The 17,431-nt window shown below is 33.7% G+C and overlaps 1 protein-coding gene across 1 annotated transcript in view; it reads right to left on the bottom strand.

Moving 5' to 3' along the window:
* The window catches only part of LOC114936231 (lachesin), a 232,193-nt gene that overhangs the window by 71,271 nt on the left and 143,491 nt on the right, over positions 1-17,431 (bottom strand). The window contains exons 4-5 of the mRNA XM_029309361.2: positions 15,112-15,270; positions 14,804-14,932 (exon numbers count right to left, since the gene is read on the bottom strand). Of these exons, the coding sequence (XP_029165194.2) occupies positions 14,804-14,932; positions 15,112-15,270 (288 nt within the window). The remainder of the gene's footprint in view (positions 1-14,803; positions 14,933-15,111; positions 15,271-17,431) is intronic.

Here is a 17,431-nt window from a genome sequence, read left to right as displayed (position 1 = left end):
TTTAAGCGCGATCGATATAATTATACAACACGCCGCAGTTTAATTAAAATCAAGTTATATGTATATATAATCGTAAATTATTTTTGACAGAAAACAGCTGATTCAGTTAAATGGCATTTTTATATCTATCCTACCAATGATCTATCAATGTTTTATTATCATTGTGAAAAGAAATGGAAAGGAATGAAAAAGTTTATTGCTGTTTTTGCAATGCAACAACGTTTTGATTCGGGGGTTTATATTATTTAAAAAATTTATATCGACAATTGAGTATCGCAAACCACTAAAATAATATTTTTACATAAGTTTCATAGTCAAGTATCAGTCGGCTGCCGGATTACGCATTAACCTCGCATAAATTTTCGACAGAATCTCGAAAATAAGCAGGTTGACACAATCTACTCCACAATAGTGATTCTTCAAAGGCATTTCTCGTGTAAACGCGTTTCGCGTGCAAGAGCAGGTCGAATTATACGCGACGTCCGCGTCTGCACAGCCCGATATTTCATCATACCGCGCGAAGTTCACTTATGAATCTTTCGCTGTGTAAAAGCGAAAGAGAATTCTCTCTCTCTCTCTCTCTCTCTCCTGCTGAGGAGAGTTCTCACCCCTGTATTAAGTGTAACGGGTGTTTGGCAGACGGGTCGGAAGCGCGCACCTATCCTAGATACTCCGAAATTGTTCCGCGTTCGATCGTCCCTCGCTATGTTCGGTGAAGCAAAAACGATAGGAACAACGTGCTCGTTCCTGCGAAACTCCGTAAAGATACTTAGTCCCGAGCTGCATCGGATGTACTGCGCGTAGTTTATCGGAGCAACACACACACACACACAAAAAATAGAAAACTACGAGCAAAGACTATAAAAATAAAAATAAGAATTGAGAGACGCAGAGTATCGCAAAGTGATCTTCTCGATTCACTTTTTTTTTATGAGAAAGAGAGAAGGACAGGAAATAAATTTAAATCTGATTTTCTCACAACTTTAAGATTAATTTTTTCAACTTTTTTATAAAAGAGTGAGTTTGATCGCTGTCGCAAAGCTTCAATTTTAACTTTGACAATCGCTTTTTTTACACGTTACATACACCGTATATATCATCGTAGTCGTATATACGTACTATGTATATACGTGCGGGTCTTCTTCTGTTACTTACGGAAGATGTTTCTCTGTTCTTTAAGAGCGCGCGGCTAAAATTCGCGTCTCTTCTTTTCTTGTACACTCATCAAGCGCTTTAAGGATGCTACGAGGATAAACAATGGCAGTTTCGTCTGACAGTTTTTAGCCTTCCGCGCGTGGTGAGTGAATTTTGAGAGCTGAAATAATTTATTTGAAGTCTGCGCGTACATGAGAGAGAAAAAGAAAGTCTATATTTAATTTTACTCGCTCACTCAAACACTTAATATGACTTATTTAAAGGTAATATTTAGTACAAAAATTTGAAAAATTACGGAGAAAGGTAGTATCCAAGTAAATTCTGGTGAAAAGAGTCGTTTTTATATTAAATTTATTTGATAATAAAATATACTATATACTACTAATTAATTTATTCAGTTATATTTTACTTAGAGATCAGTATCTTCTTTCCTCCAATTATTATTTTAAACATTATAAATGGGCAGTGTTATGCTTAGATGATTTAAAAATTAGCTAGATAAAGATGAGATAAAAATATGTAAATTCATTTTAGATAAGACGAACACAATTTTGTTTTAAATATACCTAGACATAATAGATAAAATTATATGGCTTATATGGATAATAATATTATCTAGATAATTTCTAGATAATATTATTTTTAAATATAAATTATAAAAGGGATATAAAAGTATATTCACATATTTTTATTTATAAGTTTTTATCGCTAACTGCTTGTCCTACTACTAAACTTAAGTATTTTTATGTGCTATGACTTTAAATCAAAATATCTGAATATTATTCTAGATAATTTAGTAAAGATAACACTTTGTTTCATCTAAGATGCATATATAGATAATATTTATATTATCTATACAAAAATAAGATGACGTCAAAATTTTATCTAGATAATTATCTATATAATTTTATTTAGATAACAGCAAGCACACTGTAAATGGAGAAAAGTATAATAATGAAAAGGTATAGAAAAATTGAAGAATAGAATCCAGGGTTTAAATCCCTGAGATACGATCCATTATAGGATTTGTATTGAATAAGAAGTTTTTCGTGATAATCTGTTTTTGAGTATGTCTTTGTGTAAACACACTTTCTGAAAAATCAAAATCACGCTGTCACGGCTTGATTTCGCTCAACCTGAAGATCCTCTTGAAAATAGTTTTCTCTCTCTCTCTCTCTTTCTCCTTTTCTCAAAACACTCGGCGCTTCGTCACAACGGGTTTCCCATCGATGCTGCGCCTCTTCGACATCGTTCGTGCACAGAAGGTAACCCGGTGGTGAGTGGAGTAAAAGAGAGGGAGAGATGGGGGAATAGGCCACACCGAGACACGTTAATGAGTTTTTCGAGGAACGTGCCGGGCGCAGAGACGATCGACAAGAGGCGGGAATTAGAGGTACGAGAAAGCTACGAGTCGAGGAAAGGGAAGTCGTCTGGCAACAAAGCAGGAAAAGAGGGAAAAAGCGGGATAACGAGAGGGAGAGAAAAGGAGAGAATGAGAGAAAGAAGATAATCGCGAAATCGAGGGGCCGCGCGCAAGATCGATTCCCTAGTTTTAAATTTAAATAAACGCCAGCTCGCGTAGCCGATAAGGGGCCCTACCTCGCAATAGATGCGAGAGAGAGAGAGAGAGAGAGAGAACCCTCTCTCGTTTTAGTGGCAATCTTTCTTTCTGGGCGCAGCCAGGCTGCTTGTCGCGACAGAACACTCCGACAAGATCAATATCGTGAGAAAATCCGATCGTCATTACACTAATACTCACATTTGCCGGAGATTTTCGCAGTACTTTACGACGTAGCGATAAACGCAATTTCAGCAAATATCGAGAAACATTAAGAGCGGGATATATGTTTAATAGTGTCGTTCTGCTTTCGCACCTTCGAACTATACGGGAATATTAATTTAAAAATACGAAGCGTATTAAGAAATACGAAAATAATCAATTGAAAAGGTTTTGATATATATATAAATAGAAATTCAGCTATGAAAAGAGCTAGGAAGAGCTGGACACAGATATTAGGTACGACATAATTATTTTTAAATTTCTTTATACTTATTTCGATCCTTCCTTTCAACCATGCTCAGCATATCATTAGTAAGAAAACCTCGTGTATAAATCCGCATTCTCGTTCTGCATCCTCGATAAGTCCTCTCTGATAAGATCAGGAGGATACACGTGGTATTTTTTTTTTTTTTTATGAATTCAGATATCTGAGCCTGACTCTTATTAGCCCTTTTTATACCTAAATTTGTGTTAAAAAATTCAATCGATAATATTTCGACGATATTTATCTCAACAATGTCTCGAATTTCATTTTATTATAATAAAAGAAGCGAAATTTCTTTCCTTTTTTCTCTTTTGACAAAATGAGATTATTGCGTTAGATATGATTTTTTTTTAAATTGAGATATCTGTGTCGAGCTCTTTTTATACCTGAGTTTGTGTTAAAAAATACAATCGATAATATTTCGATAATATTTATTTCAACGATGTCTCGAATTTCATTTTATTACAATAAGAGCGGTGAAATTTGTTTCCTTTTTCTCTTTTAACAAAATGAGATTATTGCGTTAGATTTTTTTATAAACTGAGATATCTATGCCAAGCTTTTATTAGCCCTTTTATACCTAAATTTGTATCTAAAAAATACGATCGATAATATTTCGATATTTATTTCAATGTCTCGAAATTTCAACTTATTACAAGAAAAGTAAAGTTTCCTTTTTTCTCTTTTAACAAAATGAGATTATTGCATTAGATGTGATTTTTTTTATAAATTGAGATATCTGTGCCGACTCTTATGTGTCTCTTATGTGACTCTTATATTCTATATCTGTGCCCTTTTCTACCTGAATTTGTATTAAAATACGATTGATAATATTTCAATGATATTTACCTGAAAATTTCATCTTATTACAAGAGAGGTGAAAGTTTCCTCTTTTTTTTTCTCTTTTAAGAAAATGAGATTATTGCTTTAGAAGAGATTAATATTGCAATGCTACAAGTGGAGGGCACTCTCGTGCGATGTAATAGTCGATGCGCGCGAGAGACTAAAAACTAACAATAAGAGAGAGAGAGAGAGAGAGAGAGAGAGAGAGAGAGAGAGAGAGACAGCGACGATAGATATCCCCTGTAAAGTAACAATTAATTTAAAATTTATCGATAGATTTTCGCGCTCGCGCGCTGGGGTCATGAAATCGCATTTTCACTGGTCGGGAAAGCAGATGATTTCCAGGCTCCACTCGGATAAATCGAAATCAATGGATTCAAATGCCGATCTGTAATATCGGCGCCCACGTGGCGTGCGCTCCAAGCAGAATTCCAATTTCCTCGGGCGTCGGACAATTAAATTACAATCGGCAAACACGATAAGCACGATCGTTCCGAATCAGAATGGATGTTGCTGGGTAGCATCGTTTAAATCAAAATGTTCGACTTTTTTTGGAGAAACGAAAAAAAGCCACCTCCCTCTGTCCTCCCTCTATGCGCGTTCATCGATGTTGTAGATAGATCAATACTTTCCGTATCGTGTAGGCGCTAAATCTTGTCCCGCCGAAAGTTGTCTCGCGACCCGTTAATGGTTTCATACATAAATGATACTGTAATTGACAACGCTGACGATATATATACTGCGCACTTTTGTGCGGGGGATGCTTGTAAATATTTAACAAATTTTCTGAATAAACCTTTTTCCCTCCCTCGATGCACCGAATTTCTCGTTAAAAATCGTTTAGCGAGGAGTGCGAAAGAGCGATTTTTTTTTTTATATTCACTTTGTCGTATATAATGTTTACTATTTGTAAACTTGAAATCAATATACAAAATTATCTAGGGATTCTTTTTTTCTAATCAAGTTATTCACTTTGTCGTTAATAATGCGATAATTGGAAGAAAAAAGAAGAGACAGAAAATCAAAATAAAAAATTCTCGGGTGGTCTCCATTTCTGTCAACAATTTCACCCGTATAATCATGATATCGATAAATGCGTAAGAATCAAAAATCAAAAAACAAAATATGCGGTGATCTCATTCTTTTTTTACAATTTCCTTGCGTTATATTCATTTATCGGAGAATGGTGACTTAAGAAAAATAAACAAATATATCCAGGGGATCTATTTTCTAAAATTTTTCCCCTCATACGTTTCTTAAACTTGAATAGGTAACTTCAAGACAATTTTAATAAATTATTTGGAGAATATAGATAAAAACTTCCTCTTTTTCAACATTCGTTCTCGGAACAAAGATTACATAATTTCTAATCATTATTTCATTGGATTATAATCGATATATCGGATAAATTTAAGACTTAAAAATAAATAAAAAATCCCGTGTCTTTTCTTTAACATTTATCTTTATAAAATATTTTTCGAAGAAATATTTTAAGGCTAGAAAAATCAAATAACAAAATAGTCCATTTTTAATTTCCTTATTATAATTTAATATTGTAAATTATATGTTTCTTCTCAACACTTTGATTAAATTTTATAAAAATCGGTAGGACTAAAAAATTCAAAAAACAATTACACAGTGATCCATTCTTTCCTACAATTTTCACACTTCGATAAAATCGATATTTATCGGAAATAATATCGAAGGACTAGAAAAAATTCAAAATAACAAAATACCTCGGTGATTATTTTTTTTTATAATTATTTTCACCTTTGTCTTATATCTTATTTATATCGGCTAAATTTGTAAAAGATGAAAATTCAATAAACAAAATTATCCTACAGGGTGGATTCCTTTTTTTTTCTCTTAATAATTATTTTTAGATTTTGATTAAAATCTCGATTTATTATCGGAGATAAAAATCTAAGAGGATAAAAAAAAATAAAAAAAACAAATATACCTAGTACATTTTTTTATCAAATTTTCCCTGCCGTTATAAATCGATTTATTGTCGGGAAAAATATTCGGTAGGATAAAAATCAATAAAACAAATATCCCAGGGTGGTCCCTTCATTTCTCGTCACAATTATTACATGCACAATAAACATTTCGAATAATGGTGGACTTAAAAAATTAAAAAAAAAATTTCCTCAGGTTCTCATTTTATTCAAATTTCCTCTTGGCGTAATCTTTCCGGAATTCTGGACCTTAAGAAAATTAATAAAACAAAATATCACGGGATCTTTATTTTCTTTTATAATTTTTTTCACACTTTCGTTAAATCGTTATCGAAGATAAATCGAAGACCTTAAAAAAAAATTCAAAATAAACACTATTCCTACGGTGATTCCATTTTTTTTATCATATTGCACTTTGTCGTTAATAAACTCGATTTATTTATCGGAGATAATATTCTAAGGACTAAAAATCAAAATACAAATTCCCGGATTCCTTTCTTTCTAAAATACACTTTGATTATAAATCTCGATTTATTATCGGAAGATAAAATATTTGGTAAGAGGACCTTAAGAATAAAATTCAAAATAAAACAAAATATATCCTACAGGGTGGATCTCCATTTTCTTTTCTCTTAATCAATTTATTTTCACACTTTGTCGATTAATAAATCTCGATTTATTTATCGGAAGATAAAATATTCGGTAAGAGGACCTTAAGAAAAATTCAAAATAAAACAAAATATATCCTACAGGGTGGATCTCCATTTTCTTTTCTCTTAATCAATTTATTTTCACACTTTTGTCGATTAATATCTCGATTTATTTATCGGAAGATAAAATATTCGGTAAGAGGACCTTAAGAAAAAAAATTCAAAATAAAACAAAATATATCCTACAGGGTGGATCTCCATTTTCTTTTCTCTTAATCAATTTATGTTTGCACTTTTGTCGATTAATAAATCTCGATTTATTTATCGGAAGATCAAATATTCGGTAAGAGGACCTTAAGAAAAAAAATTCAAAATAAAACAAAATATATCCCACAGGGTAGATCTCCATTTTCTTTTCTCTTAATCAATTTATTTTCACACTTTTGTCGATTAATAAATCTCGATTTATTTATCGGAAGATAAAATATTCGGTAAGAGGACCTTAAGAAAAAAAATTCAAAATAAAACAAAATATATCCTACAGGGTGGATCTCCATTTTCTTTTCTCTTAATCAATTTATGTTTGCACTTTTGTCGATTAATAAATCTCGATTTATTTATCGGAAGATCAAATATTCGGTAAGAGGACCTTAAGAAAAAAAATTCAAAATAAAACAAAATATATCCTACAGGGTGGATCTCCATTTTCTTTTCTCTTAATCAATTTATTTTCACATCTTTGTCGATTAATAAATCTCGATTTATTTATCGGAAAGATAAAATATTCGGTAAGAGGACCTTAAGAAAAAAAATTCAAAATAAAACAAAATATATCCTACAGGGTGGATCTCCATTTTCTTTTCTCTTAATCAATTTATTTTCACACTTTTGTCGATTAATAAATCTCGATTTATTTATCGGAAGATAAAATATTCGGTAAGAGGACCTTAAGAAAAAAAATTCAAAATAAAACAAAATATATCCTACAGGGTGGATCTCCATTTTCTTTTCTCTTAATCAATTTATTTTCACATCTTTGTCGATTAATAAATCTCGATTTATTTATCAGAAGATAAAATATTCGGTAAGAGGACCTTAAGAAAAAAAAATTCAAAATAAAACAAAATATATCCTACAGGGTGAATCTCCATTTTCTTTTCTCTTAATCAATTTATTTTCACATCTTTGTCGATTAATAAATCTCGATTTATTTATCAGAAGATAAAATATTCGGTAAGAGAACCTTAAAAAAAAAAAATTCAAAATGAAGCAAAATTCTCGCTTCAATTGTCCGCTGCTACATCCTACAGGCTCCCCCATTTTCTCCTCCCAAGAGTTAAGATTTTTAACGGGCAATAGCGGGCGCCTTTACGTAATTCCGTTTCCGAGTTTGCGGGTGGCTTAATTTTTGCCGTAACACGTCTGTCGTTTGCGCACCGCGGTTCGCGTCCCGCGGAGATACGGCACGGATTTTTCTCGTTGCTGATTTTAATAACAGATTGCTACTGGAAGTACCGCCGGGGGTGGGGAAGGACGGAGGACGTGGCAGGCGGAAAAAGAGGGAGGGTTGAAAGAGAAGAGAACGAGAGTGAAAGAGAGAGAAGGATCGTGCCTGAGTCACTGCTTATACGTGACTACGACGACGCTTCTACCCCCTTTTGCCACCTCCGATATAACCATTCTCTCCCGTCGCATTCTCTGCAATGTTTCGCCGTTACATTTCGTCCCCTTTTCTCCCTCAAATGCGATACCTATACTTGCCTACGCGAACGACGGACACGTTCGAATAAATTAAAACGATTCTTTCCGTGACCTGCAACCTCATCTCCAGTCCTCGTCTCGCCTGTCTTGTGGAGCACTCTTTGGTGGCGGTGAGAGGGCAATAAATAAAATTAGCACACCAACCCTCTCTTGCTACCCGCCACGCAGTGACGAATTGTACATCGAGAGTTCTATTGTTTCTACTGTCTCTCTCTCTCTCTCTGCGTGTGAATAGTTTATCGCAAATAGATCCGGTCATTTGTCGAGTCGGTATATTCGGTTTCTCGCAAACCGAAGTTATGTAAAGCGATGGTCACGTAAATTTTGGTGAAGACTGTGCATCGAAAACACACTAGTAGATAGATATCATATATACGTTTGTGCGAACGTTTATTCATTTCGTCTCGTCGAATTTACAATTGTTGGATCTTTGAAGTTACGAGAAAATTTAATATTTATATTGTACGACTAAAATTTAATATTTATTATACGTCTTTAAATTAAAAAAATAATACTTTCGAATAAATGAACACGTGAATCTCGGTGCAGACTGTCCGACTCGAAAACACGCTAGATAAATATCATATGTTTGTACGAACGTTTAATTTCTTCTCGTCGAATTTACAATTGTTGGATCTTCGAAGTTACGATGAAATTGAATATTTATTATACGACTACGTCTTTAATTATTAAATTTTAAAAAATAATACTTTCAAATAAATAAACACGTGAATCTCGATGAAGACTGTCCATGACTCGAAAACACGCTAGATAGATACCATATGTTTGTACGAACGTTTAATTTCTTCTCGTCGAATTTACAATTGTTGATTATACGTCTTTAGTTATTAAATTAAAAAAAAAAATAATTCCAAATAAATGAATTTATAATACACAAGTATAGAGCCATTAGGTTTTTTGTTCTTTATTTATATCGAATTTAATTTCGTGTGTATTTAAAAAATTCTTTCAAGTAAACGATTGAGATCATTTAGGATGTTACCGCCGAAATTTTATGAAAATGAGAGGTTGAGCATTTTCGGGAACTTTATTCAAAAATTCTAGTTTACACACTCGCGTTTCTTAATGGAAATTTATGCAGAACGGGCTACACGTAATTTCGGCTTTCTCCCCTTCATCAACAAGTCCGTCTGTCCGAGTCGGAAATGGCGACTTTATCATTCTAAATTCGCGCTAACTAATGAAAGTCGAAAATTATATTCTTTAGTAGAACGTTATTTTGCCAGAAATGCTGTTCTTTGACGCGCGAGATACGCATATTGTAATTACGTAATTCTCGCATTCTCGTAAATTGGAGTGCATACATAAAATTATGTTCCGCGTAATTATCACAAAGAACTTTGATTAAAAGTCGTCAGCGATGCCCGAGAAGGATAAGCACGATATGTAAATATTTTCTTCAGCGAACGGGAAAAAACCTTGTGTAGCAAAAAGTTACACAATTCTTGAACTAGTATTATCGTGTTAACTGCAACGTAAAAATGAAAAAAAAAAAAAAAAAAAAAAAAAAAATAGAAAAAGAAAAACCGACAGTATTTACGAAGGACGCGCATGTATGTGTTATGATATCGTAATTTTACAAATATAATGCGCGAAGATAAAATATTTAAATATAAACGTATACATTCCCTCTGACCCTTCCCTTCGCTCTATGCCCCTCCCCGAATATATCAACACTTGCAGAATATTAATAATTGTACCAACGATACAGTGTTTGCTTTTCCGTTAACTGTATTAATAACTGCAACGAGCGAGTTCAATTGTGTTTACTGAAATTACATTCGCCGGGCCAAACAAATGCGTCGTCATAAATGCGGCAGTGCGATTCGCATTGGTTGCCACGCATTCGAGAATGAAAATATTTCACGAGACGTTTGTAGGCGCGTGGCGACGATATATTTGTGCGCGACACATACACATACACATACGCGCGATGGTCTCTATAATTATCGTACTACAAAATATATATCGCCGTGTAATACGTCACGTTGCGCGAAAGCTACACGATGAGGGATAAAACCGGGGGCGGGATGAAAAACCTCGTATATAACGCTTTTTCAGGCCGTAAACTTGTAATGTCATCAGACCAAGAGGGTCGGCCGGTAGATGCCTGTAATCTGTCCGACCATTTAATTAATCTCCGTTTGAACGCGTAAAAACGCGCAAAGAGCGTTACCCTGATCTCTCTCGGCTCGGCAACACGTCGCTATATTCCCCGACATCGAAAAATGTGTCGTCTAATTATCGCTAATGCCATCGCTCCTTATCGATCCTTGATTTCGTCAAATATATATATATATATATATATATGCATCTATTTCATTTATATATAATAATAATTATAACAATTATTATGATTAGATATTGTTAGATATTATCAATATTATTTGATATTAATAATATTATCATTGTGCGAACCGCGATATATATTGCAAATTCTTTTGGTAAAACTAAATTATTCGATAAAGCGTCAAATTTTGGAAAAAAAATTTGAGATAAATTTAGAAATAATGAATTTTTTTATACAGAAAATCTTTTATACAGAATCTTTCATACATTTTTTTTATACAGAAAACGAAATTATTTGTTAAAGCGTCAAATTTTGGAAAAAAAATTTGAGATAAATTTAGAAATAATGAATTTTTTATACAAAAAATCTTTTATATAAATATATAATATATATATATATATATATATGAAAAAACATGACAAATATGTGATAAAAATGAGACAAAAATAGAAACTAAATTGAAATAAAAAGAGAAAAAAATGAAACAAATGTATATAAATATTTTATATATACATATATATATATATATAAATTTGATATATGTAAAATATTTTTATTCTTATTCCAAAACAGTCATATCGGAATTCATAACTCTTAGTAATATCCTGTATTTCGTATAGCGAAACAAGTCCTGCGGCTATTTAGAGAAACTTCATATTGCGAATGAAACGTAAAAATTCATCTGACAAAATATTCACCCGGTTTCATACGTTCGCTTCCTCGTTATTACTGAAATTTGTTCCGATGTTATCGACCAATGAAATATACTGTCGTGATACGCAAACAAGTTATAATATGAAATAGCTACGGGTCAATGAAAGAGCTAATATTAAAAGTGTTTCTCTTGAATGAAGCAATTGAATAAAAATGTATATAATTCACAAAAGATATATAATCGCAATATTATATGTACAATGTTTATTTTGAGATTTTGCGGATACTAGCCATTAATCTTCAGCATCGGTCGTTGAAACAAATTTGTCTCAATGCATTTGCATAATAACAGATTAATCGTTCTACTACATATATAATTGCATTATATAAGCTTAATACATTTAATTGAACAAAATAATTATTGCAATATGATCATAATGATAGAGTGATTGCATATTGTTTAGAAATATAAATAGACATTATTAAATAACATAGATAAAATGTTAATAAAGAAGAAAGAAGATGATATGATATAAAACTTTTGTCTTCCGCGTATTCTATTGTAATTGTATTCGCTCTTTCAGCAGTATACATTTATATCGAATTTGTTTCCGGCATTATATATCGCGTTTTACATCTCGCGAAAACACGATGCATCTAAGAGCGAACATTTGCAAAGGGCGACACAACAACGGGCCAATTTCTTATACAATTTCTCGTCGTCGCGACAACAGTGAGGCATATAATACTATTGCAGACAATACTATTGCATTATTACTCAATCGTAATTTAATTTCAAAAGAGCCCAGGGTAATACTCGTTGACAAAAGCCTTTGCTAGTTACGCTCTGCCACAAATAGAATTAAAGGACGCCTAAAAGGATAATCCATGGTGTATTCGCATTGACAACAGCGACAAATACATTTGTCCTTCCTTTGTCATCGGCTCTCACGAATGACGTCTCATTCGTATTGTAATTACAATAGATTTTTCTCAATGCGGTTGAATTAATTAATTAATTACGTGGACATAAATCATCAATCCTTTTTGTTGCTTTCCCACTTTGTTTATTATTTTCGCGTGTACATGCGCGCGGGTTCGGTTTGAATGTTACGTGAAAACTCGAGGGAAACCGTCTTAAGAATACGAAGATTATGTTTCGCATAAGCCCCGACAAACTTCCGCCTCCACCGTTCCTCGCCATCTCTTTGTAGCCGACTTAAAAGGCGGATGCAATTTTACTTTACGGATAATTAATAATTAAATATCGCGGAGCTTTCAAAGGTAGCGCAATACTGCACGAAGGGACCATAATCGTCATTTCCTCATTGGATACTATAATATGTTTCCTTTCTCACTATATATTCTAAGGACTTTGTTACAAAAAAGTCATTAATTTTGTTGATATTAAAAATTGCAAAGACGTTTTCTTCGGACTCTTAAATGTCAAATTTCAATTTAAATTACAAGGAATAATCATTTAACGGGTAATTTTTTTTTTTAACTTTTTCAAATTGAAAATACAAACTTTTTCCAAAACACACAAACTCTTCAAGTCAATTAATTTTATAATTAATTAGGCAATCTACGGATGGAGTGCTGACTGTGTCTGTTTTATCGATAAATATTATTTTCATTTAACCATTTATTGGCTATTTTATTTTATTTTATCGGTCAACCTAAACTAAGTAATAAGAAAACTATAATTATTTAACTCTTTTGGCTTCTTTTTATACACACACATATAGTAGCCCAGATTTGTTATTATGAATACTTTAATTCTAATAAAGCATTTTTCATTCTATAGTATAGCCAATAAAGAGTTAAATGATATAATAATATTTTAAAAAAGACAAAAAAAAATATTTGGAAGATCAAAATATTAGAAACACGTGTAGTTAATCGATTTAAGATTCGCACGCGCGAATAAAATTCGCGAAAGAACGACGTGCAAAACGAGCGATATATATCCACTTTCGATGCGGCCGTATCCTAGCCGGATACGGAAACGGAGGCAAAACGAGCGTCGGTGGTGAGCGAGCGTGTCAGTACAGGGAAGAGGCACGTGCCCGGTATTTAGGAGGAGCAGTAACGTAACAATAGGCAAGAGTACAGGGGTGGAAACGGCGTAATGGTGTGTCGCGGTTCGCCCGAGCTTACTTTTATGTCTCACCGGGGAACCCTTTCTTTCTCTCTCTGACGCGCGCACTCACACATGATCCTGACTTTCAACGCCCCATTCGCTACTTTTCTCCCGTTGCCTTCTCTCTATCTCTTTGGCTCTTTCTCTCGCGCACTCGCACGTTTGTTTTAGCTCAGCGGGAAACAGCCTAGAAGCGCAAGAGCAAAAGAGAAGAGGTGAAAGAGAGAGAGAGAGGACTCGGTAAAGGCCGCTTTGTCACCGGTTTCCTTTCTATGTTATTAAATTGTATGTTGTTGAACCCCTTTCCGGAGTATCGCACTGTATCCCGGCGCCGCAGTTGCCACTCAGAGGACTACCTTGCAGCGCCTACACGTTATTTGTCGCGGTGCGGATACCTTTGCTCTCCTTCGCGAGAGAAATCTGTTTGACCAAAATCTAGTTACGCTCTTTTTTTCCCGGTGACTTTTAAACAAAGACAATGCTATCGATGCGTGAAATGAAATCTTCGAACCTCAGTTTTTAGGTAAATCAATAATGATTGACGCAAGCAAGTTTCTTTCGACCGGTTAGACAAAAATGTTTGCGAATCTACAAAAAATTTCTGAATGCACTAAGGAAGAGTTTCTTTCGTTATAAAGATAATTAAAATATAATACCAAGAGAGCTCTCGAGTTTTTTGCAATAGTTATGTAATTATAATCAGTGTTGTGCTTAGACGGTTTTAAAATTATTTAGATAATGATGAGATGGAAAATATGTAAATTTACTTTAGAGATGAAGATGAGTCTGAATTTAAATATATCTTAGGTAACAGATACAATTATATAGCGATTCATCTAGATAACTTCCAGATAATACTATTTTTAAAATCACTTATGTAAATACAGTTATAAAAAATTGTAAATTATAAAAGGAATATAAAAATATATTCATACTTATATTTATGTAAGTTTTATAGCTCACTACTTAAGTTGTACTACCAAAGTATCTGAATATTATTCTAGATAATTTAATAAAGATAACACTTTTTCATTTAAGATGCAGATATAGATAATATATATTTTTCTTATATCTATATAAAAAGATAAGAAATTTCATCCAGATGATCGTCTATATAATTTTATTTAGACGACAGCAAACACTGATTATAATTGTTTTAATTGTGCAAAAAAACCGCGCCTTTATTCGTTCATTCCGTATCGACACGAGAAAATTGGTTTATTGCAGATCGAATTATTTCGCCGTAAACTTAGACAGATTTTTATTAAAATCAAAGTACTTACAGTCGACCGACACTTTGATCTGCTTGCTGACCGTAGGCGGTATGCCGTTGCTGGCGATGCACAAATACGCGCCCATGTCCAGTCGCGAAATCCTCGCCATTTCCAGCGTTTCGCCTTCCCACTCGGCCACTGAAAACCACCATCCATTATACGTATAAATGTAAAATCGATCGCTCGCGGTTAATTATTTCTCACACTGACATATATTTTTGATTACTCCATTACGTTTGAAAATTACAATACGTATATATACATTTATATGCCGCTTGTCGAAGCGTTTCGTTTCGCGCGAAATTAATTTCTGTTACCGGATAAAGTTTTGTTGATCGATATCTTGGAACCGTCGTCCCGTTTCCAGCGGATACTGGGCGTCGGACTTCCGGTCGCTTTGCAGGTGAGGGTCACATTGGCACCTTCGCGAACGATCGCGTCCGACGAACTTTGCGAATCGTCGATGTTCGGTGGCACTGTAAAGATAACAAAAGACGTTGGCGTTTTAGTTATTGATTCTAAGAGACATGTCAAAATTTGTTTCTTTTTTTTGTCTTGCAATTATAACTCGATTTACGATGGAACTGGCGAAAAATTTTCATTCTCTATGCATATTGTCAATCGTGAATATTATATCCAAATATATACATATATATTATTCGCGTATCTCTAATTATTTAGAATTGATGCTATAGCTAACAATTAATATGTAATATATCGCAATGTGAATATAAACAAGTTATTAATATAAATAGACAAATATTGAACAGTCATACACGCAGGGAAAACACAATTCACGCAATTGCGATCGAAAAAAAAAGAAACATTGTCATTGATAAATTTAAAAGAAGCGAACACTACGGGAAATAGCAGGCAGAAATGGCGCGCAGATAAGAAGCGGGTTGGAAGGAAACGCCCGTGAAAAACTCGTAATCACTAATGATAAGAAGCGCCTTCTCCTCGCTGTAAGAGAAATGTTCTGAAGGATTGGCGGAGGAAGGGAGAGACTGGGAAAGTCTTGTCACGTTTCATCCTTAAGATGGAAGGAACGGGGAAGGACTACATTTTTGCCGCGAGCTTTCGAGTTTCCCCCGATATTTTGCATACCCTTGACGGATTCTTCCGTCCTTTCCCTGGCTCTCCTCTTCGGCAATTACTAAACGGGCTTAACATCGAGATGAAACGGAATCTCCCACGTTAACGTTAACCGATCAAAAATCACGTCGATGCGCGATTTTCTCCTGCGTTCATTCAGGACTTTGCATCAATTTTTGCCGCAGAAAAGACGAGAAAATTTGTAGATACAAAAGATACATCATTTTTTATATTGTGATGAATATTTCATAAAAGATTATTTTATTATTGTACTATTATATATTATTATACATATATTATATATTATTATGGTTATTATTATTATTATTATATTATATACTATTAATATAGTGGAGAACGAAAAAATATTATTAAAAGATAATTTTGTTCCATGTGACGTTTGATTTTCATCATCAAATAGAGCCAATTAATTAAGACGGCGTATGTTAATATTATTGAGATCGGCACGATGGTGCAGCACACGTGGCACGTAACGTTTATTCATAATTTATGAATGGCGCGCAGTTGCGTCAGAGTTTAAAGTGACATTACTCGCTAAAAATTAAGCGGCAAGTATTAAGCAGAAACGGCACTTTTACAGTTTCCACCGCACACGTGTTCGTTATCGCCGGCGCGATACGCATATTGCATATCGCATAGAGAAAGAGAGAGAAAGAGAGAGATTACATATTTGTATATAAACGATATATTTGTTGAATAAATTTTGCGAAATCGCGCTCTTATGCGCTGCGCTATATAAATGAATTATTAAAACATCATTTTTTTCAGCTCGCATGAAAAAAAAAAACAACTATATAAATCACGGCTGTAATTTATCAACGCGTTATCGATAACTTTATTTAATTGCGCTATGACAGCGATATCTCGCATCTGCATATATTGACTACGTCATCGCTGTTCTTGAATTAAACCGTGCTTGCGCGCGCATGAGAGAAAGAGAGAGAGAGAAACAGGCAGAGGGAGAAGGGCGTATAATTCAATTATATTGTCGTCGTGGTAACGAATAATATTAGTATACGGACATACGTCGTCTGCAACGTCGACGTTGATCAACCTGGAAATGCAAGTCGCTGAATTGGCTGACGTGCTTAAATGATATCGTACTGCTTCTACTATACGAATATGACACATCAGCCAAATTACTCTTCTTCTTCGTATACCAATTAATTAATCGGCATTTGCGAACGAGACACTCGAAGAGCGATGATGTCGATTTTATCAATCGACGATACGCGATAATTAATGCGACAAATTATCAAGTTAATCGCGAGTTAATTTTTTCGAATGAATGGAGTAAGTATAGAAAGGAAGAGACTTCTCGATATACAGAATTAGAACGATTGAAATTGTAAAATCTCGGAGAGACAGAAAAAGAAACTTGCTCTTTCAAAAGTTGAACTTTTAAAATATATCGATTATAAAGGGAATATAGGAAAAAAATATGTAAAAATATTAATCCCGATCGCAACTGAAATTGTAATAAATTAATGAGAACTGTAATAATATTAATGATGATGTACA

Source organism: Nylanderia fulva, unplaced genomic scaffold (assembly GCF_048542155.1).
Source record: "Nylanderia fulva isolate GAGA-0341 unplaced genomic scaffold, ASM4854215v1 Scaffold4, whole genome shotgun sequence".
NCBI lineage: Eukaryota > Metazoa > Arthropoda > Insecta > Hymenoptera > Formicidae > Nylanderia > Nylanderia fulva.
The sequence above is the reverse complement of the archived record's forward strand: the minus strand, read 5'-3'. Positions and strand labels throughout refer to the sequence as shown.